This window comes from Aegilops tauschii, chromosome 7 (genome assembly GCF_002575655.3).
Source record: "Aegilops tauschii subsp. strangulata cultivar AL8/78 chromosome 7, Aet v6.0, whole genome shotgun sequence".
NCBI lineage: Eukaryota > Viridiplantae > Streptophyta > Magnoliopsida > Poales > Poaceae > Aegilops > Aegilops tauschii.
The window spans coordinates 23,574,130-23,596,049 of NC_053041.3; the positions used below are offsets into that span (position 1 = coordinate 23,574,130).

The 21,920-nt window shown below is 46.0% G+C and overlaps 1 protein-coding gene and 1 long non-coding RNA gene across 2 annotated transcripts; both read left to right on the forward strand.

The window, feature by feature from the left end:
* Positions 1–15,395: 15,395 nt before the first annotated feature.
* Positions 15,396–17,088, forward strand: LOC120968238 (uncharacterized). The gene is made up of 2 exons (XM_040394820.3): positions 15,396–16,519; positions 16,776–17,088. The coding sequence occupies exons 1-2, from the start codon at positions 15,415–15,417 to the stop codon at positions 16,805–16,807; spliced, it is 1,137 nt and encodes a 378-aa protein (XP_040250754.2). The 5' UTR covers positions 15,396–15,414; the 3' UTR covers positions 16,808–17,088.
* A 612-nt stretch (positions 17,089–17,700) lies between these two features.
* Positions 17,701–18,283, forward strand: LOC120968239 (uncharacterized). The gene is made up of 2 exons (XR_005762512.2): positions 17,701–17,935; positions 18,032–18,283. It is a non-coding gene; the product is annotated as an uncharacterized lncRNA (long non-coding RNA).
* The last annotated feature ends 3,637 nt before the right edge of the window (positions 18,284–21,920 follow it).

A 21,920-nucleotide genomic window follows, 5' to 3' on the forward strand; every position in this document is an offset into this window, starting at 1 on the left:
GATCATGGCGCCCCGAAGATGGAGATCAAAAGGAGCAAAATGATAATGGCCATATCATGTCACTATTTGATTGCATGTGATGTTTATCATGTTTTACATCTTATTTGCTTAGAACGACAGTAGCTTAAATAAGATGATCCCGCGCAATAATTTCAAGAAAGTGTTCCCCCTAACCGTGCACCGTTGCGAAGGTTCGTTGTTTCGAAGCACCACGTGATGATCGGGTGTGATAGATTCTAACGTTCGAATACAACGGGTGTAAGCCAGATTTACACACGCAATACACTTAGGTTGACTTGACGAGCCTAGCATGTACAGACATGGCCTCGGAACACGGAAGACCGAAAGGTCGAACATGAGTCGTATAGAAGATACGATCAACATGAAGATGTTCACCGATGATAACTAGTCCGTCTCACGTGATGATCGGACACGGCCTAGTTGACTCGGATCATGTATCACTTAGATGACTAGAGGGATGTCAATCTGAGTGGGAGTTCATTAAATAATTTGATTAGATGAACTTAATTTTCATGAACATAGTCTAAAAACTTTGCAATATGTCTTGTAGATCAAATGGCCCATGCTAATGTTGCCCTCAACTTCAACGCGTTCCTAGAGAAAACCAAGCTGAAAGACGATGGTAGCAACTACACGGACTGGGTCCGTAACCTGAGGATCATCCTCATAGCTACTAAGAAAGCATATGTCCTTGATGCACCGCTAGGTGAGGCACCTGTTTTCCCAGCAACTCAAGACGTTATGAACGCCTGGCAGTCACGTAGTGATGATTACTCCCTGGTTCAGTGCGACATGCTTTACAGCTTAGAACCGGGGCTCCAAAAGCGTTTTGAGCAACACAGAGCATATGAGATGTTCCAAGAGCTGAAAATGGTTTTCCAAGCTCATGCCCGAGTCGAGAGATATGAAGTCTCCGACAAGTTCTACAGTTGTAAGATGGAGGAGAATAGTTCTGTCAGCGAGCACATACTCAAAATGTCTGGGTTACACAACCGCTTGTCTCAGCTGGGAGTCAATCTCCCGGATGACGCGGTCGTTGACAGAATCCTTCAGTCGCTTCCACCTAGCTACAAGAGCTTTGTGATGAACTTCAATATGCAGGGGATGGAAAAGACCATTCCTGAGGTATATTCAATGCTGAAATCAGTGGAGGTGGAGATCAAAAAGGAACATCAAGTGTTGATGGTGAATAAAACCACTAAGTTCAAGAAAGGCAAGGGTAAAAAGAACTTCAAGAAGGACGGCAAGGGAGTTGCCGCGCCCGGTAAGCCAGCTGTCGGGAAGAAGCCAAAGAATGGACCCAAACCTGAGACTGAGTGCTTTTATTGCAAGGGAAACGGTCACTCGAAGCGGAGCTGCCCCAAGTCCTTAGCGGATAAGAAGGCCGACAATAACAAAGGTATATGTGATATACATGTTATTGATGTGTACCTAACCAGCGCTCATAGTAGCTCCTGGGTATTTGATACCGGTGCGGTTGCTCATATTTGTAACTCAAAACAGGAGTTCCGGAATAAGCGGAGACTGGCGAAGGACGAGGTGACGATGCGCGTCGGGAATGGTTCCAAGGTCGATGTGATCGCCGTCGGCACGCTACCTCTACATGTACCTACGGGATTAGTTTTAAACCTCAATAATTGTTATTTAGTGCCAGCTTTGAGCATGAACATTGTATCTGGATCTCGTTTAATGCGAGATGGCTACTCATTTAAATCTGAGAATAATGGTTGTTCTATTTATATGAGAGATATGTTTTGTGGTCATGCCCCGCTGGTCAATGGTTTATTCTTATTGAATCTCGAACGTGATGTTACACATATTTATAGTGTGAATGCCAAAAGATGTAAGGTTGATAATGACAACCAATTTATTATTGCCTCTAGGGCATATTTCCAACAGTCTCCCACTTGCACTAGAGTCAATAATCTAGTTCACATCACCATGTGATTAACACTCACTGGTCTCATCACCATGTGACCAACATCTAAAGAGTTTACTAGAGTTAACAATCTAGTTCACATCACTATGTGATTAACACTCAATGAGTTCTGGTTTGATCATGTTATGCTTGTGAGAGAGGTTATTAGTCAACGGGTCTGAACCTTTCAGAACCGTGTGCTTTACAAATATTTATGTCATCTTGTGGATGCCACCACGCGCTATTTGGAGCCATTTCAAACAACTGCTCTACTATACGAATCCAGTTTACTACTCAGAGTCATCCGGATTAGTGTCAAAGTTCGCATCGACGTAACCCTTTACGACGAACTCCTTTTCACCTCCATAATCGAGAAATTTCCTTAGTCCACTAGATACTAAGGATAAGTTCGACCGCTGTCATGTGATCCATTCCCGGATCACTATTGTACCCCTTGACCAACTCATGGCAAGGCAGACTTCATGTGCGGTATACAGCATAGCATACTGTAGAGCCTACGTCTAAAGCATAGGGGACGACATTCGTCCTTTCTCTCTCTTCTGCTGTGGTCAGGTCTTGAGTCTTACTCAATACTCACACCTTGTAACACAGCCAAGAACTCCTTCTTTGCTGATCTATTTTGAACTCTTTCAAAATCATGTCAAGGTGTGCGTTCTTTGAAAGTATCATCGAGCGTCTTGATCTATCTCTATAGATCTTGATGCCCAATATGTAAGCAGCTTTATCCAGGTCTTCCTTTGAAAAACTCCTTTCAAACAACCCTTTATGCTTTCCAGAAATTTTACATCATTTCGGATCAACAATATGTCATTCACATATACTTATCAGAAATGTTGTAGCGCTCCCACTCACTTTATTGTAAATACAAGTTTCTAACAAACTTTGTATAAACCCAAAAACTTTGATCACTCCATCAAAGCGTACATTCCAACTCCGAGATGCTTTCTCCAGTCCTTAGAAGGATTGCTGGAGGTTTGCACACTTGTTAGCATCTTTCAGGATTGACAAAAACCTTCTGGTTGTATCACATACAACCTTTCCTCAAGAAAATCTTCGAGGAAACAATGTTTTGACATCCTATCTGCAAGACTGCTAATACAATTCCAACAGACTCTTAGCATCGGCTACGAGTGAGAAAGTCTCATCGTAGTCAACTCTTTGAACTTGTCGGAAAACATCTTAATGACAAGCCGAGCTTTCTTAATGGTGACACTTACCATTATTGTCTGTCTTCCTTTTAAAATCCCTCTGCACCCAACAGCCTTACGACCATCAAGTACATGGATCCTCTCTCGGATTTTATGGCTTCTAACCATTTGTCAGAATATGGGCCCACCATCGCTTCTCCATAGCTCGTAGGTTCATTGTTGTCTAGCAACATGACTTCCAAGACAGGATCACGTACCACTCTGAAGTAGTACGCATCCTCGTCGTCCTACGAGGTTTGGTAGTGACTTGATCCGAAGTTTCATGATCACTATCATGAGCTTCCACTTCAATTGGTGTAGGTGCCACAGGAACAACTTCCTGTGCCCTGCTACACACTAGTTGAAGTGTCGGTTCAATAACCTTATCAAGTCTCCACCATCCTCCCACTCAATTCTTTCGGGAGAAACTTTTCCTCGAGAAAGGAACCGTTTCTAGAAGCAATTACTTTTGCTTCCAGATCTGAAATAGGAGGTATACCCAACTGTTTAGGGTATTCTATGAAGATGCATTTATCCGCTTTGGGTTCGAGCTTATCAGCCTGAAACATTTTCACACAAGCATCGCAGCCCCAAACTTTTAAGAAACGACAACTTAGGTTTCTCTAAACGGTGTCATCTCAACGGAATTGCGTGGTGCACCTTTTAAAGTGAATGCGTCTCTAATGCCTAACCCATAAACGATAGTGGTAATTCGATAAGAGACATCATGGTATGCACCATATCCAATAGGGTGCAGTTATGATGTTCGGACACACCATCACACTATGGTGTTCCAGGCGGTATTAATTGTGAAACACTTTCCACAATGTCTTAATTGTGTGCCAAACTCGTAACTCAGATATCTCTATGATCATATCATAGACATTTTATCCTCTTGTCACGACGATCTTCAACTTCACTCTGAAATTACTTGAACCTTTCAATAATTCAGACTTGTATTTCATCAAGTAAACACACTCAGCATCTACTCAAATCATCTGTGAAGTAAGAACATAACGATATCCACTGCATGCCTCAGCACTCATTGGACTGCATACATCAAAATGTATTACTTCCAATAAGTTGCTCTCTTGTTCCATCTTACTGAAAACGAGGCCTTTCAGTCATCTTGCCCATGCGGTATGATTTGCATGTCTCAAGTGATTCAAAATCAAGTGAGTCCAAACGATCCATCTGCATGGAGTTTCTTCATGTATATATACCAATAGACATGGCTCGCATGTCTCAATCTTTTCAAAAACGAGTGAGTCCAAAGATCCATCTACATGGAGCTTCTTCATGCGTTCTATACCAATATGACTCAAATGGCAGTGCCACAAGTATGTGGTACTATCATTACTATTTTATATCTTTTGACACGAACATGTGTATCACTGCGATCGAGATTCATTTTAGGTGCAAGACCATTGAAGGTATTATTGTGATAAACATAATCCAATCATGTTTATGCTCAACGCAAACACCAAATAACAATTATTTAGGTTTAACACCAATCTCGATGGTAGAGGGAGCATGCGACGCTTGATCACATCAACCTTGGAAACACTTCCAACACATATCGTCATCTCACCTTTAGCTAGTCTCCATTTATTCCGCAGCTTTTATTTCGAGTTACTAACACTTAGCAACCGAACCGGTATCTAATACCCTGGTGCTGCTAGGAGTACTAGTAAAGTACACATTCATATAATGTATACCCAATATACTTCTGTCGACCTTGCCTGCCTTCTCATCTACCAAGTATCTAGGGTAGTACTGCTTCAGTGACCGTTCCCCCCATTACAGAAGCACTTAGTCTCGGGTTTGGGTTCAACCTTGGGATTCTTCACTAGAGCAGCAAATGATTTGCTGTTTCATGAAGTATCCCTTTTGCCCTTGCCCTTCTAGAAACTAGTGGTTTTACCAACCATCAACAATTGATGCTCCTTCTTGATTTCTACTTTCGCGGTGTCAAACATCGCGAGTTGCTCAAGGATCATCTTCTATCCTTGATATGTTATAGTTCATCACGAAGCTCTAATAGCTTGGTGGCAGTGACTATGGAGAACCATCACTATCTCATCTGGAAGATTAACTCCCACTCGATTCAAGCGATTGTGGCACTCAGACAATCTGAGCACATGTTCAACGATTGAGCTTTTCTCCCTTAGTTTGCAGGCTTAAGAAACTTGTCAGAGGTCTCATACCTCTTGACGTGGGCACTGGTCTGAAATCCCAATTTCAGTCTTCGGAACATCTCATATGTTCTGCGACGTTTCAAAAACGTCTTTGGTGCCACAATTCTAAACCGTTAGCAATACGCACTGAACTATCACGTAGTCATCAAAACGTGTATGTCAGATGTTTCGTAACATCTACAGACGACGCTGAGGTTCAGCACACCGAGCGGTGCATTAAGGACATAAGCCTTCTGTGCAGCAATGAGGACAGTCCTCAGTTTACGGACCCAGTCCGCATAATTGCTACTATTAACTTTCAACTAAATTTTCTCTAGGAACATATCTTAAACAGTAGAACTAAAGCGCAAGCTATGACATAATTTGCAAAGACCTTTTGACTATGTTCATGATAATGAAGTTCATCTGATTATTGAACTCCCACTCAGATAGACATCCCTCTATTCATCTAAGTGATACATGATCCGAGTCAAACTAGGCCGTGTCCGATCATCACGTGAGACGGACTAGTCATCATCGGTGAACATCTCCATGTTGATCGTATCTGCTATACGACTCATGTTCGACCTTTCGGTCTCTTGTGTTCCGAGGCCATGTCTGTACATGCTAGGCTCGTCAAGTCAACCTAAGTGTTTCGCATGTGTTCCGAGGCCATGTCTGTACATGCTAGGCTCGTCAACACCCGTTGTATTCGAACGTTAGAATCTATCACACCCGATCATCACGTGGTGCTTCGAAACAACGAACCTTCGCAATGGTGCACAGTTAGGGGGAACACCTCTCTTGAAATTTTAGTGAGGGATCATCTTATTTATGCTACCGTCGTTCTAAGCAAATAAGATGTAAACATGACAAACATCACATGCAAATCATAAAGTGACGTGATATGGCCAATATCATCTTGCGCCTTTGATCTCCATCTTCGAGGCGCGGCATGATCACCTTCGTCACCGGCATGACACCATGATCTCCATCATCATGATCTCCATCATTGTGTCTTCATGAAGTTGTCTCGCCAACTATTACTTCTACTACTATGGCTAACGGTTAGCAATAAAGTAAAGTAATTACATGGCGTTTTCATTGACACGCAGGTCATACAATAAATTAAGACAACTCCTATGGCTCCTGCCGGTTGTCATACTCATCGACATGCAAGTCGTGATTCCTATTACAAGAATATGATCAATCTCATACATCACATATATCATTCATCACATCTTCTGGCCATATCACATCACAAGGCACATGCTGCAAAAACAAGTTAGACGTCCTCTAATTGTTGTTGCAAGTTTTTACGTGGCTTGTATAGGTTTCTAGCAAGAATGTTTCTTACCTACGTAAGACCACAACGTGATATGCCAATTTCTATTTACCCTTCATAAGGACCCTTTTCATCGAATCCGTTCCGACTAAAGTGGGAGAGACAGACACCCGCTAGCCACCTTATGCAACTAGTGCATGTCAGTCGGTGGAACCTGTCTCATGTAAGCGTACGTGTAAGGTCGGTCCGGGCCGCTTCATCCCACAATGCCGCCGAAACAAGATAAGACTAGTAGCGGCAAGAAGAATTGGCAAAATCTACGCCCACAACTGCTTTGTGTTCTACTCGTGCATAGAAACTACGCATAAACCTGGCTCATGATGCCACTGTTGGGGAACGTAGCAGAAATTCAAAATTTTCTACGCATCACCAAGATCAATCTATGGAGTAATCTAGCAACGAGGGGAAGGGGAGTGCATCTACATACCATTGTAGATCGCGATGCGGAAGCGTTGCAAGAACGCGGATGAAGGAGTCGTACTCGCAGCGATTCAGATCGCGGTTGGTTCCGATCTAAGCACCGAAGAACGGTGCCTCCGCGTTCAACACACGTGCAGCCCGGTGACGTCTCCCACGCCTTGATCCAGCAAGGAGAGAGGGAGAGGTTGGGGAAGACTCCATCCAGCAGCAGCACGACGGCGTGGTGGTGATGGAGGAGCGTGGCAATCCCGCAGGGCTTCGCCAAGCACCGCGGGAGAGGAGGAGGAAGAGAGGTAGGGCTGCGCCAAGAGAGACAGGAAAACTCATGTGTTGGGCAGCCCTAGACCTCAACTATATATAGGGGGGGGGGCTGCGCCCCCTCTAGGGTTCCCACCCTAAGGGGTGGCGGCCAGCCCTAGATCCCATCTAGGGGGGCGGCCAAGGGGAGGAGAGAGGGGGCGCCACTAGGGTGGGCCTTAAGGCCCATCTGGACCTAGGGTTTGCCCCCTCCCACTCTCCCATGCGCCTTGGGCCTTGGTGGGGGGCGCACTAGCCCACCTGGGGCTGGTCCCCTCCCACACTTGGCCCACGCAGCCTTCTGGGGCTGGTGGCCCCACTTGGTGGACCCCCGGGACCCTCCCGGTGGTCCCGGTACATTACCGATAGCACCCGAAACTTTTCCGGTGACCAAAACAGGACTTCCCATATATAAATCTTTACCTCCGGACCATTCCGGAACTCCTCGTGACGTCCGGGATCTCATCCGGGACTCCAAACAACATTCGGTAACCACGTATATCTATTCCCTATAACCCTAGCGTCATCGAACCTTAAGTGTGTAGACCCTACGGGTTCGGGAACCATGCAGACATGACCGAGACGTTCTCCGGTCAATAACCAACAGCGGGATCTGGATACCCATGTTGGCTCCCACATGTTCCACGATGATCTCATCGGATGAACCACGATGTCGGGGATTCAATCAATCCCGTATACAATTCCCTTTGTCTATCGGTATGTTACTTGCCCGAGATTCGATCGTCGGTATCCCGATACCTTGTTCAATCTCGTTACCAGCAAGTCTCTTTACTCGTTCCGTAACTCACATCATCCCGTGATCAACTCCTTGGTCACATTGTGCACATTATGATGATGTCCTACCGAGTGGGCCCAGAGATACCTCTCCGTTTACACGGAGTGACAAATCCCAGTCTCGATTCGTGCCAACCCAACAGACACTTTCGGAGATACCTGTAGTGCACCTTTATAGTCACCCAGTTACGTTGCGACGTTTGGTACACCCAAAGCATTCCTACGGTATCCGGGAGTTGCACAATCTCATGGTCTAAGGAAATGATACTTGACATTAGAAAATCTCTGAGCAGACGAACTACACGATCTTGTGCTAGGCTTAGGATTGGGTCTTGTCCATCACATCATTCTCCTAATGATGTGATCCCATTATCAACGACATCCAATGTCCATGGTCAGGAAACCGTAACCATCTATTGATCAACGAGCTAGTCAACTAGAGGCTTACTGGGGACATGGTGTTGTCTATGTATCCACACATGTATCTGAGTTTCCTATCAATACAATTCTAGCATGGATAATAAACGATTATCATGAACAATGAAATATAATAACAACCAATTTATTATTGCCTCTAGGGCATATTTCCAACACTTACAAAAAAGCACACAAGTGCAGAAGTCATAAAATAATTGAATGTTCCAACAACATAACTAGAGATGTGAATTCAAATATAAAATTTAACAAACAACATCCACTAGGGTTGGTCCGCAAGCACGACACCAATAAAAATGATCTAGAGAACACAAAACAACAAGGCATGGTTCCTTTGGCTGTTGAAATGACATGGGATATTATCCTTCGCCCACCATGAATGCAACAAGTCATCTCATGGGGATGTTGATCCAGGAAGCAATCACATTGTGGATATTCTGCAATGCAGAAATATGGAAAGGTATGTTCTAAAAAGAACATGGGAACCAGAGGGAAAGGGCGTCAAACATTTATGCAAAAAAGGGTTGAGATAAATGGCAATACATATAGCAATTTACCATGGAAAAAGGGCTGATGAAAAAGATAAAGAAGGGGTTAATTAACGAGAAATACATGTAAAGAAAGACAAGTAAAAAATGGATAATGGACATGTACTTTGTCCGCTGAGTATTCATACTCCCACACCACAACACCAAACGAAACATTTTGTATTGGTAAACAGGCCAAAGAAAAAGAGAAACAACCATGAAAAGAAACATGAATAGGATTAGGGGGGCTAACCTACACGAGGTAAAGGATTGCGTTCTACCTCAGGTCAACTCTCTTCTCCATGCACGAAAATCGTTCTGCTATCAAAATCCTGATCTGCCCCTCGAAAAAGGTATATTAAAAGCATGGTTGCCGACATAAAAGAATAAGTAAATCATATAAAAACCATTTTAAAAAATGTTTTAGATAAGAGAGCGTGAAAAAAAGGGTGAGATGGTACTGTTTAGATTATGACACAATTCTAGTACCATTACGAATAAATGATTATTGTTAAGTATTGAAAATAAGTTAATGCTAGATGACAAGTACTGACATACTAACTAAGGAATAACTAGGACCCTCTGATACAACAAACAATGAAATAACAAAGAATAAAGGAAACAAAAAGTGAAGAACAGTGACCGATGACTGAAGGATGAATCCCGAGAAACTAAAAAGTAATTGCACAAGAAGGAATGAGGAAAGAAAATGAAGACTAAAGTAGTTAAGTAAGACATGTAGAGACTGCAAACTATCCGAAGAAAAAACTGAGCAACTGAATATTGACAGAAGAAAGGGGCATACTTAAAACCAAGGAAGGGAAACTAAAGGCAAACACATAAGAAGAAATCAAAGAAAGAAAGACTGAAAAATTGACTAAAAAAATATTAAGCAAAGAAATGATCATATATAGAATAAAATGATTGACAAATGGAATAACGGGAAAAAAATGAACAAACATTGACTGAGAATTTACATTCTAAATGATCATTCATACCAATGAACGAACATTCAACCCTTGTACTAAAAATATGATAAGAAAACTATACCTTATAAATGATCATTATAGAACAGAAAATAATATGAGAACAATGAAAAAAAGAAAACTTAAACATGGAATAACTAAGGTTGCTTGAACATTGATGCATCAGTACGCCATATTGTTTTTACAGCACATTTGTACCACATCCATCCATAACTGAAAAAAATGTAGATGGAACAATCACTAGACTGTGTTGTACACATTGAATCCTAATAAGTTTCACCTATTTTTGTTTATCTGGCCAGCAAAATGAAGATAAAACCGAAAATGATGGAGAAACAAAGTACCAAAAACAAAAAAGTAAAATAAAAATGAAAACCTAAAATCCATTCTCTCCCTGCATCCGAAACACCACACTTCCGGGTCCCATTTACACATTCCACCACACGGATCTCGCTTGAATCCTTGAACCAACACAGAGCAAAGATCATTTGTGTACAAACAAATTTGTATGCATGCATGCACACACACGTAGCATGCGATTCGGCTCACTGGGTCAAATTGCAAAGGGCATCAGGCAAGGCGGTGAATCACCGAGGGAGCATATCAGAGCAAAAAAAATCGATGGAAAGGCCTGCTTGCAGGTCGACACAAAAATGAGGGTAGTTGGTGCTGTCGGTGCTCCGGCATGATGACTGATGTATGAGACGAGGAACTGAGTGGAGGGTGGAGGGGGGCGGATATTAGGAAAAGGACGAAGCTCGCTGTACATATATCGCTAGTGCTGCCCGGTGGTTTCGCCCTCGTGGATCACTCGCTCTTGGCAGGCTGGTGGGGGAGCCCCGCCGGCCTCCGCTCCATCTGTTGCCAACCTCCGTCGCCACCTCTTACCTTCCTCCACCGCCTCCCCCTCTCCTTCCCAAAGCTCTAGGACACAACAAACTTACCCGTTCCCCGGGTAATTCACCGCCTCATTTTCCCATGGCTTGGGAATCTGACCCGTTTTCCGTTTTTCCAGGGAGCGGTGGCCATTTGTTCACCCCGTTTGGCAACCCAACCCATTTTTCATTGTTGATGATGGGTCGGATTCCTAAACCAGATGAACAAAAGGCCACCCCGCAAAAAAAAAAAAAAAAAGGCCACCCAAAAACCCAAGCCAGCCCCTCCCCGACGGACGACACGCGCTGAGTGTCCAACGGACAACAACAATTCGACTGAGAGTGAAATCAAAATCCTGTCCACTGAAAATTATGGGACGGAGGGAGTAGTAAAAATGAATCCTAAACTTACGGAGTACGGGAAAAGCGCTGCTGCGCCGCGTGGGCGTCCGCACGCGGTCTCTGTTACGCCGATCCGATTTCATCGCCTGTTCCATCGTTGCAGCGATATAGCATACGGCAACCAATCCACAACCCCATTCCTCGGGTCCTCGCCACCGTGATCCTGTGTGCTCTGCTGCTCACAAGCCATATAATCTGCCGGGATGACCGACGGCGGCGACCCCGGCGTCTGCGACGAGTGCGTCGAGGCGTGCTGGCTGGCGTGCTGCTGCGCCTTTTTCCTGGACGCCATCGGCGGCAAGGCGCTCACCCGCGTCGCCTGCGCGCTCGTCGCCTTCGCCGTCCTCGCCGTCGGGGTCACGCTGCTCGCCCGCCACCACGTCTACCGCCCGCCCCTCGGGGTCACCGTCGAGGACGCCGCCCTCGCCCGCCTCGCCCTCGCCGACCGCAACGCCACGGACACGGCGCTCGCCTACGACGTCTCGCTCGCCGTCGCCCTGCACAACCACCACTGGCTCAGGCGCGCCCTGCACACCGCGCCGCTCGACGCCGAGCTGCTCTTCGCCGGCGCGCGCTTCGCCCGCGTCGAGCTGGCCGGCAAGGGGGCCGCGGTCCGGGCGGGGAACTCGGAGGCGTACCGCGCCGTGGCCGCGGCCGACAGGGCGGGCGTCGCGCTCGGGAGCGCGGGGGTGGCCGAGTTCGTCAGGGAGAGCACCGCGGGGGTGTTCCGGCTGGAGCTCAAGGTTGTCGGAGAGCTTAGGTTCCCGCCGGGCCGCCACCTGCAGAGACTGGACGCGGTTTGCCCGCTGGAGTTGCCTCTGTCAACGGCCACGTCGCCGGCCACGTTCAGAAAGATCAAGTGCGCCGTTTTTACTAGCTAGCTCCTCGATGACATCTCTTCATGCCAACCAATTTCTCTCTAAGAATAATAAGGTTCATATATGTAGCTAGCTGATCGATGACATTTCTTCTCGTGCTCGCCTCTAGCTAGAGTCATTACATTACATCCCCCCCCCCCCCCCCCCCCCCCCCCCTCTTTTTCTACTAGAACGATCAGATGGGCTAGCTAGTTAGCTAGTCTCTTTTCCTCTTTTTAATGAGGTTTTTAATTTGGAGGCGAATTAACTACGTTATTGGGATGACATTGTTTTCTTCTCGAGAATAATAAAGAAAGACCTTTTATATACACCATTTGTTTAGTGTAGGTTACCTAGATTTTCTTATGTCACCTAATTTTGAATATTGCTGCGTTATTTTTTTGCCAATCTATATTGCTACGTCTAAAACCGCACTTATCTAACATGTGCAACTTTGTAAGATAAACATGGTTAAATGTTGATCCAAAAGCTTAAAAAATATGTCCAAACCATAGTTTAAAATCGCCGGCGAAATTACAGCTATAGCGGCGATATCGTGGCTCAGAATCTTCCTTGCGATTCGCTTCCTTCCCAAAATCACGGGAGATCGCGCCTTCCTTCCTATAATTTCGCTGCCAAATTTCCTACCTCTAAACTCCTTTGCCCGCGATTTTAATCTATGGTCCAAACCAAAAAGAGGGATACCATAATTGATGAGCTACCCGACGGCCGATGTGCATTCGTACAAAGTAATTTAGTACAGACTATCGAAAGCATTGTCATTTTGCGATTTGAGTTCCGGAGATACACATCCTTTTAAGTAATTATTACTAGAAGATTCTTAAAAAAACTAATTACTAGAAGATAAAGATGTGTGTTGCCACGTCAGCTCCTCTATAGCTGACAATAGATGCACAGATAGTAGAGATGAAGAAAAAAAATATCACTGTCATTCCAACTCAATAGTTCAGCCACTCTTACAAGAACACATTTCACTATAGAGAAGTTAAAAAGGAGAGCACAAATATGTCATTTGTAGCAAATTGGAGAGTACATCACATGACAGAGAGGAAACATTGAAAAATGCTTTAGGTATGCATGTGCTCCGTACCAGTAATCCACATTTTCCATTGATCTAAGGCATTACTATATTAGACCAGCCCGTGGAGTGGGAAGTTGAGTATTTGAAATAACTTCCCTGTATAGAAGATCATACAAGAAAATGAGAGCACTTTGAGTAGTATGTTGAAGTAAATATTTTTGTGACAAAATTTAAACAAAGTTTAATCTCCAATTTGATAAGGTACAATATAGTAGAAAACAAAGTTTTATACCCAATTAGATAGGGTACAACATAGTAATCCCTCCGTTTCTTTTTACCCTACATATAAAAAATTGTTTGAAATCAAAATACGTAAAGTTTGACCAAATTTATCTTAAAAAATATCAACATTTACAATAGAAAAAAATATATAGTATGAAAAATAATTTCATGATGCATCTAATGATATTGATTTCATATTGTGTATGTTGATACTCTTTTCTTATATAGTTGGTCAAAATTTATGAAGTTTGACTTCTGGTAAATTTTTATATGCACAAAAAGGAAACGGAGGGAGTACAAAACATGTCAGAATACAAAACATGAGAAATCCTTTCAAGTAGGACATTCATAGATACACCCAAATATCTAGACCCAAGAGCCACCAAGGATCAACTGCCAACCACTGCCGTTTGTAATGACATCACTGACAGGAATTCAAGGATGCAAAATTGAATAGTAAAGAAAGCTTTGTTTGTAATGACATCACCGACATGAATTCAAGGATGCAAAATTGAACGGTAAAGAAAGCTTTGTTTGCAAAGACAACAATTGTAAGTTTCCGGAATTCATCTTTTGGAATTTTATTTTGGATGTTATTAAGAAACAAAAATCTTAAGGAGAAAATAAAAGAGTCAAGAACACCGGGGCAAATCAATAGAAGGTTTCGTGAGTCAACCAAAATTAATACATACGCATCACTAACTAAAGAGCGCTGCTATGCAGACGACGATGCGCGGACGATCTGTGCACGACGCTGCACATCAGGTCGTCCATGCATATCATCGAAGTCCAGTGGACGGCTGGATGTGGCATCGTCCAACTGTCGTGCGATCGATGCATCGTCTGCACGGCATTTTCGCTAACTAAAAGTATGAAGTCACTGTCATTATGCTTCCACTCTAGTCCAACAATCTGTAGGGCAAGGATAAAATAATTCATCTGGAAATGTGTGAATGCACTCCCTTGTATAACTATAATGCGAGTGGGAAAAGTCATAACTTGGGGGATAGAAAATGCATGCAGTGTCACCAAGAGAAGAAGCACGATAGCATAAGAGATGAACTTCTAATCCAAATGTAGTCCCAATGTTAAACGTATAACATCTGAGTCAGTACACAAACTGGAGGAAATACTCAACCAAAAACCAAGTTTCTATTCTTTAGTCATCCACTCATTCACAAATCGCAGAGGAAGTCTATGTTAGCATGGCTAGCTCTTATTCTGATACGCAAAGCGGCGAAACGCAAGCTGTTAGGGCTGGGTCGGCGACGGCTTCTCGAGGAAGAAGATGGACAGGGAATGGTCCGAGGAACAAGAAGGAAAAAATCATTCCTTTTTTTTTTGAACACGGAAATAATCATTCCTGATACAACGGCTAAGAGTCAAAATGATGGACAGGCTAGGCAGTCCCTGAATTTCTTTTTCTCGCTGGGTATGTTGATCGAGGAAGCGCTTGAGAGATACTAGATCGTGGCATTCGTAAGACGACGCGATGCACGGTGTGGTTGACCGCTAGCTCCGGCGGATGTACGTGACGTGAAGGCGGTGCATGGTCCGGGTAGTCGCAAATGGTGCCGCGTACGTGCGAGGGGGACGCGGTGGACGCCGGCCGGACTTCTGCAGTTGTGGAGCCGCCGTTAATTTAATTTTGGGTAGGCTTGGAAGAGAGCGTTGCCTGCGCATGCGTGCCTCGGATGTCGCGCGCGCCAGCGAGGGCCATTAATTAGCTGAGCCGAGCCCGAAGAGACAAGTCCTCACCCACCCACCGGCTCAAACTATTCCCCTCCCGAAACCCTCCCTCGCCTCCACAGTCCACACCGGCCGACCATGCCGCAGCTGCCGGACGAGCTCGTGGAGGAGATCTTCCTCCGCCTCCCCAAGGACGAGCCCGCGGCGCTCGTGCGGGCTTCCCTCGCCAGCAAGCCCTGGCTCGCCCTGCTCACCGGCCCCGCCTTCCGCGGCCGCTACCGCGAGTTCCACGACGCTCCCCCAATGCTGGGCTTCCTCTACAGCCGGGCCGACGGCTCCGGCCACAAGGGAGACCCCGCCCCACGCCTCGTCTCCACCTCCAAGTTCGGCGCGCGCATTCCGGACTTCGCCAGTACGGACCCGGACTTTGATTTGATTGCGTGGGACTGCCGCCATGGCCGGGTTCTCCTCGGGGATGCGTATTTCTCTCCTAGGCTGCTCGTGGTTTGGGACGCCATGACGGGCTGCACTCGGCAGCTGGTGGGGCTCGAATATTTCAACGAGATCGCGGTGCTCTGCGCGGTGAGCGGCTGTGACCACCGCTCGTGTCACGCCGGTCCCTTCAAGATGGTCGGCGTTGTCGTGAACATTAGTGTAGATGGTGGTTGTGTTGCACGCGTGTACGTGTCGTCGCCGGACATGGGTGACTCTGACGAGTGGAAGGAGCCGTGCCCTGGTCTTGATGTTGCAGCGGATGCATTATTCATCTATGATATACCCGCTGTCCTCCTCCACGACGCACCCCACTTCATACTTGGGTACCACGATGATAATGATCGTGTGGGAATTCTCAAGTACAGCTTGACCTCTGATTCTTTATCATTGATTGATGTGCCGTTTGCCGCTCATGCCGATATCCTCATGGCGATGAAGGATGGCAGTCTGGGGCTTGCACATGTGGACAGCAGGTTAACCCTCTACGTGTGGTCCAGACAAATAGATTCCAACGGAGTTGCGTCATGGACTCATGGTAGAGTCGTGGATCTCAAGAACCTTATCCCTATTAAAAATACCAAGAGAAGACCTATACCGATTGGATCTGTGGAGGGCAGAGATATCATTTTCGTGAAGACGGATCTTGGCGTCTACGAGATTGATCTCAAGAAACTAGAGTGGAAGGAGCGGATGAAGGGGGAAGACGTCTATTCTTTGATTCCGTACATGAGCTTGTACAATCCGCCAGGTATCTATATGTCTTTCTTCTTTTATGATTCATGAACAACTCTTAGCTAGGTAACTATTTATCAGTTAGTGGAGTCATCAAAACGTTGATGCCTAATCAGATTGAAAGTTGTGTTTGAAATTTGCTCCAACAAATTTCAATTCCAATGTAATAATTGAAGGTTACTATTTTTTATGCTTTCTTAATTGGCAATTTATACGATATAGTATCATGTCATATCCTCTGTCGAATCACATGGATAAAACTGTGTTTGCAGAAAGGATGATCCCTGGTGATGCGTCACGTTGAGAATGTGCGGTTGAGTATGCAGGATGCTACTACTCATCAACAAGAAACATGACAACTTGGAGGCATTACTTAGTAGACTTTCGGTGCAGTGGTGCCTGCGTGCTTTCTTATATTAGTGTTGGCTTTTGTCTGTTAGTTTGACAGTTTCTCCGTGTCTGTGGTGCGTAAGTGGGTGAATGGATTATCTTGTAGCAAACCTTTAATTTCTTGCATGCATGTGAACAGTTATTACATTTATGCATCTGCAAAGAGTGGCTTAGTTCTACAATTTGCTATCCCAACTTTTGATCTAGTCTCTAAATTCATCTCCCAAAAGGTGCATCTTTGGTGAGCAGATGCTGATGGCATGTCCAGAACTAGTGGCTCCCTGATATTTCTATCGATATAGATAATTTTGTTTGCACTACACCTACATTTCAAGTGCCAATGTGATGTTGCTGCAGTTCTGTTAGCAAGCGATGCTACTGAAGAGTATAGATTTAAACTGGTGTCTTGAGCTGTAAGTTTATAGAGATCTAACAGAGTGACATGATATGAGCTGTGTGACTGTATGGGGATCTAACAGAGTTCTCGTTTTAAAAAAACCGCATAGAGCTCTCACTTAATCCAGTAGCTCCATGGAACTGTTAGGCATTTGTTCGTTATTGGTTGCAATTTTTTGGTCTGTGAGTGGACATAACAGTACACTGCGCTGTCCATGTAGTGAGATGAAGATGTTTGGTCAGAGAACAAGGCTATAGTGATCAATGCAATTGTCTTGGTAGTATAATTTCCAGACTAACTCCACTGATTTTTCTTCTTACATAAGATTTGCTATTACTCGAAATCATGAGCACACATTTCTCTGTGCTTTCTCTAAGTCCATCCTTCATGGGCACAACGAATTGCATTTTAAGTTGGCTGATTTTCTGCATGTCATGTGAATGCCTTGGATTTACATGACCCGCCCGTCTCTCTTCCATTTTTATTTCAGATGTGGTTTCTTTACAGTAGGTTATATATTTTGATCTTTTTTGTATCCGATATTTTGATCTTATTTGTGCACAATGCTGCAGAATTCTCTAGTCAACAGGAAAGATGGTCACTAGGAGGCAACATGGAGCTTGCGATTAACTGTGTCACTAGCTGGTAGGTGTTTTTGGTGGTGCTTACTTTTCCATGCTGTTCTTGGCTGTTGTCAGTTTTCCGTTGTGTTCTTAGCTGCTATTTTTTGTCGTCGAGTAGATGTTGATGGCTTCTGCATGCTTCTACGTGTCTGAAACATGGACAAAACGGCAACTCTAGGAGATTTCGTTTCTTGGCTTCATGTTGAGTTGGTTGCATGTTGCACTCTTTGTATTGCTGCAACACAAACACCTGTCCTGTAAATTTCTAGACAAGTTAGGTTCAGTTTAATTTGTGGTCTGAATATGTAGGGCATGAGTTGGTTGTATGTAGAAGAAGCATTTTCGGTTTTTACTTTGGTTGGTACAATAACATCATCCGTAAGAACACCCCAATTTCACAGTACTTGACATGGCTGATGCGCAATGGTGGGGACCGGGTGGAGCTGAAGTCAGACCTTTCTTCTCTTGTACTGTTGTGCCATTAACAGCCTTAGTAGAAGCGAGTCTACATCTTTAACTCTGAAGTATTACCTCCATTCCATAATTCTTGTCGTGGTTTTAGTTCAAAGAATTATGGAACGGAGGGAGTAATAGTGTGGCATGCACATGCGCGCAGCGCGGGCATGGCCTGGGCTGTCATGTCTCAGGTGACTTAGAAATCTGACTGGGGTTTATCCTCCTTTTCTAAAAGAGAAATGTGATTCTGAAATCTGAATTGACCATGCACGGCTCAAGTGCTAATTTGGTGTCGAGCGGTACGGTTAATCTTGGCAACCGGTTAAACTAAACAAGTTGGTTTTGACGTCGGAGGTTATGGCACTGCTTATATTCCGGGAAGTGTAGCTTTCTTCATCGGCACTTGAAGAGTGAGGATCATCTAACAAGATTGTTGGGAAAGATACACAGTTCAGAAGTATGCAGAAAGGATAGTCCCCGGCAATGCGGCACACTGAGAATGTTGAATATGCAGGATGCTAATCATCAACAGGAGACATGACAACTTAGAGGCATATCGTGATGAATTATGTCACTATTTAGTAGCCCTTTTTGTGCAGTGGTGCCTGCATGTTTTCTCATATTAGTGTTGGCTTTTGTCGGTTAGTTTGACAGTTTGAATAAATGCATCCATTCATCTAGCCATCCATCTAAAGATCTAAACCTAAAAGTAAACACAGAGGAGAGGGAGGTGCTCACGGTTGGGGCGGGGCCAAGCAGGAGAGGGCGCGCGGTCGCCGGCCGGCGCGCGCGAGGAGGGCCTGGACACGGAAGGGCGGCCGCACGGGGAGGGCCTGGACAGGGGAGGGCAGCCGCGTGGGGAGGGCCGTCACGCGGTGACGAACGCTGAAGTAGTTAGAGTGAGAGTGAGAGTATGGAGAGTGAAGAGGGAGAGTGATGGGCACAATGGGATAGGGTCGCTTAGCATTAGCGCAGGTGACAGCACGGCTCTACTACTAACGGCAGTACCTGTAGCGAGGGCCGCAGCGCCCGCACTACTACTAAGTGAGGCCCACCAGCTGGCCTCGTAATACCAGTAGTGGTAGCGAGGGCCGCAGTGCCCCGCGCTACAGATACTGCATTTAGCAGTAGCGTGGGTAAGGGGCCAGCGTTGCTAATACGGCTCGACCCGGAGGTACCGTGGGGCCCACGTACCAGCAGCGTTGGGCGCTCCAGCCCACGTTACTACTAATATATATGTACCTGTAGCGTGGGGTATTGCCAACAGCAACAAATTGAGCTCTTTCCCATCATACTAATAAGAATCTACCTATAAGGTATTCCCTAGTAGTGCATCAATCCCTTGCACATTCCAGTTTTCGGAGTGATCGGCAAGGATGCCGGGAACGATTTGAGAACATAAAGTACGTCACTCCCACGAAGCAGAGGGAGCGTGTGCTAAGCATCCATTCCCCTGATTTTTCTTAATGATAGATCTCTTCCTCTCTCTAACATTACTTTCGGCATTAAAAATAGTTGGAGAATGTAGATATTTGAGAGCAGGATCAAGTTTACCTTCTAGATCTGAAGAGCACCCAACCTCCTCATCGGAATCCTCTCTAGCTAGCAACCGAAACCAATTGCCAGCCGGAGAGGCCCCTACTCCCTGTTTTGGGAGCGAGCGAGGCTGAGCAGGCACAGGGAGCGGCGTGGAAACCGCGGAGATGTCCGCAACACATAGGAGATCTGGGACTTATTCTTCCTTGTTGCCGATGCAGGCACCGCCATGGGCTCCTCAACAGGTTCCTCTATTGCAACCTCCTCCATCTCTGCATCTACCTCTGATTCGATCACCATCGGGCTCCCTGCCGATCCCGGGGCAGGTAGCCCCATTACTGTGCCCACCACAAACTCCGATGGTCCCGGCGGCGCATGGCGACGCGAACGGAATGCCTTACACTTCATCGCTTGCTTGGGGTCGCCTGACGCGGCCTCCTTCATTGCCCAAAAAAGCATCCTGAGAGACCCCACTGGCTCCCCCGTGGGCGTGAGATAGAGATCCTCTGCCTCCGTGAGCTTCCTGTAGGTCGCTGCCGCCTTGATGTCCTCCCCCTCTGCAAACCAGGAGAGAATCTCCCTCATCCGGTCCATCTTCAGCTCATCTCCGCTGGTGATCTCCAGCATCTTTGCCTCGAGATGTAGATTCCCAAACACAATGGATCGTCAGAAACTGTGGATGGCAACTCGAGTCAGAAACTGTCGATCAACATTAAAAGCCCTCCGACCATGGTGATCCCTCTCCTTGAATCTCACGTCGTGTCGCGTCTCCTCCACCGAGCCCTGCAATCTACCAACCAACGCAACGTGACAAGGGGAAAAAAAAATATGCACACCCTCACCGATCACCTCGTCGTCACGAGAATCTCGGGCGTCCACGCAAATCCCACGGTCATCCAGCAAAACCGACCACCACGATCGCGCCCGCCGGAGAAGCTTGCCTCGCCGGTAAGCCAACAGGGCAGGAGACCGGAGGTCGGAGAAGAGGTGCACCGCCCACCTATGATCGTGTGGGTCGCGCATCGTCATCCTCCTCCTATTTGTCATCCATGGATCCATATCCTACATTCTATGTGCAAGTGATCGATCGTGCCATACGAAAGAGAAAGACGACGTGATGCACGGTCCGATGGATCGCTCAGGCGGCCGTGAAGGTGATCTGGCGGTGCATGCATGGTTCGGGACACTGCGGACGGAGTACGTAGTTGGTGCACCGCCGCGTACGTCCGTAGTTGCTCGTGTACGTACGTACGGTGGATGCCGGACTTGTATGTACACCGCCGTGCCCCTCGCCGGCCGGCGGGCTGCGCGCATGCACCAGGCATTGACCAAGAGAACGTTGCGTGGATGCCATGGGAGACGTGACGACGCTCCAACTGCTACCAACTGTACAGCTGCTCGTCTTCACTGCTGCGCATGCGTGCTTTGGGTGTCGCGCCATTAATTACCTGAGTTGAACTTGAACCCGAACAGTCCACGCAAGATGGACATATATAGTGTACACTGGCCACCTCTCCCACCCCGCTCTGTCCCTGCCCACCAGTTCAACTTCGGACAACCCACAATGGGAGTAACATAGATAGTAACATCACACATATCTAGGTTAAATAGATGATGTAGCATGCAATAAATGAAGAAAGAGATGAAAGTGGTAACATAGCTAGTTACTACTAGTATGAGTAACATCACACATATCAAAGCAAGATGTGTCTATAGCCTAATAAATGAAGTGCTCCATATTACCACACATATGTTACTCCCCACTAGAGGTAGTAACATAGACTAGTAACATGGCATGTTACTAGTCTATGTTACTACCCATTGTGGCTAGTCTCAAACTCTTCCTCCCGAAACCCTCCCTTCGCCTCCTCCACCGGCCGACCAAGCCGGAGCTGCCGGACGAGCTCGTCGAGGAGATCTTCCCTAAGGACGAGCCCGTGGCGCTCGTGTGGGCCTCCCTCGACAGCAAGCCCTGGCTCGACGTCCTCACCGGCCCTACCTTCCGCAGCCGCTAC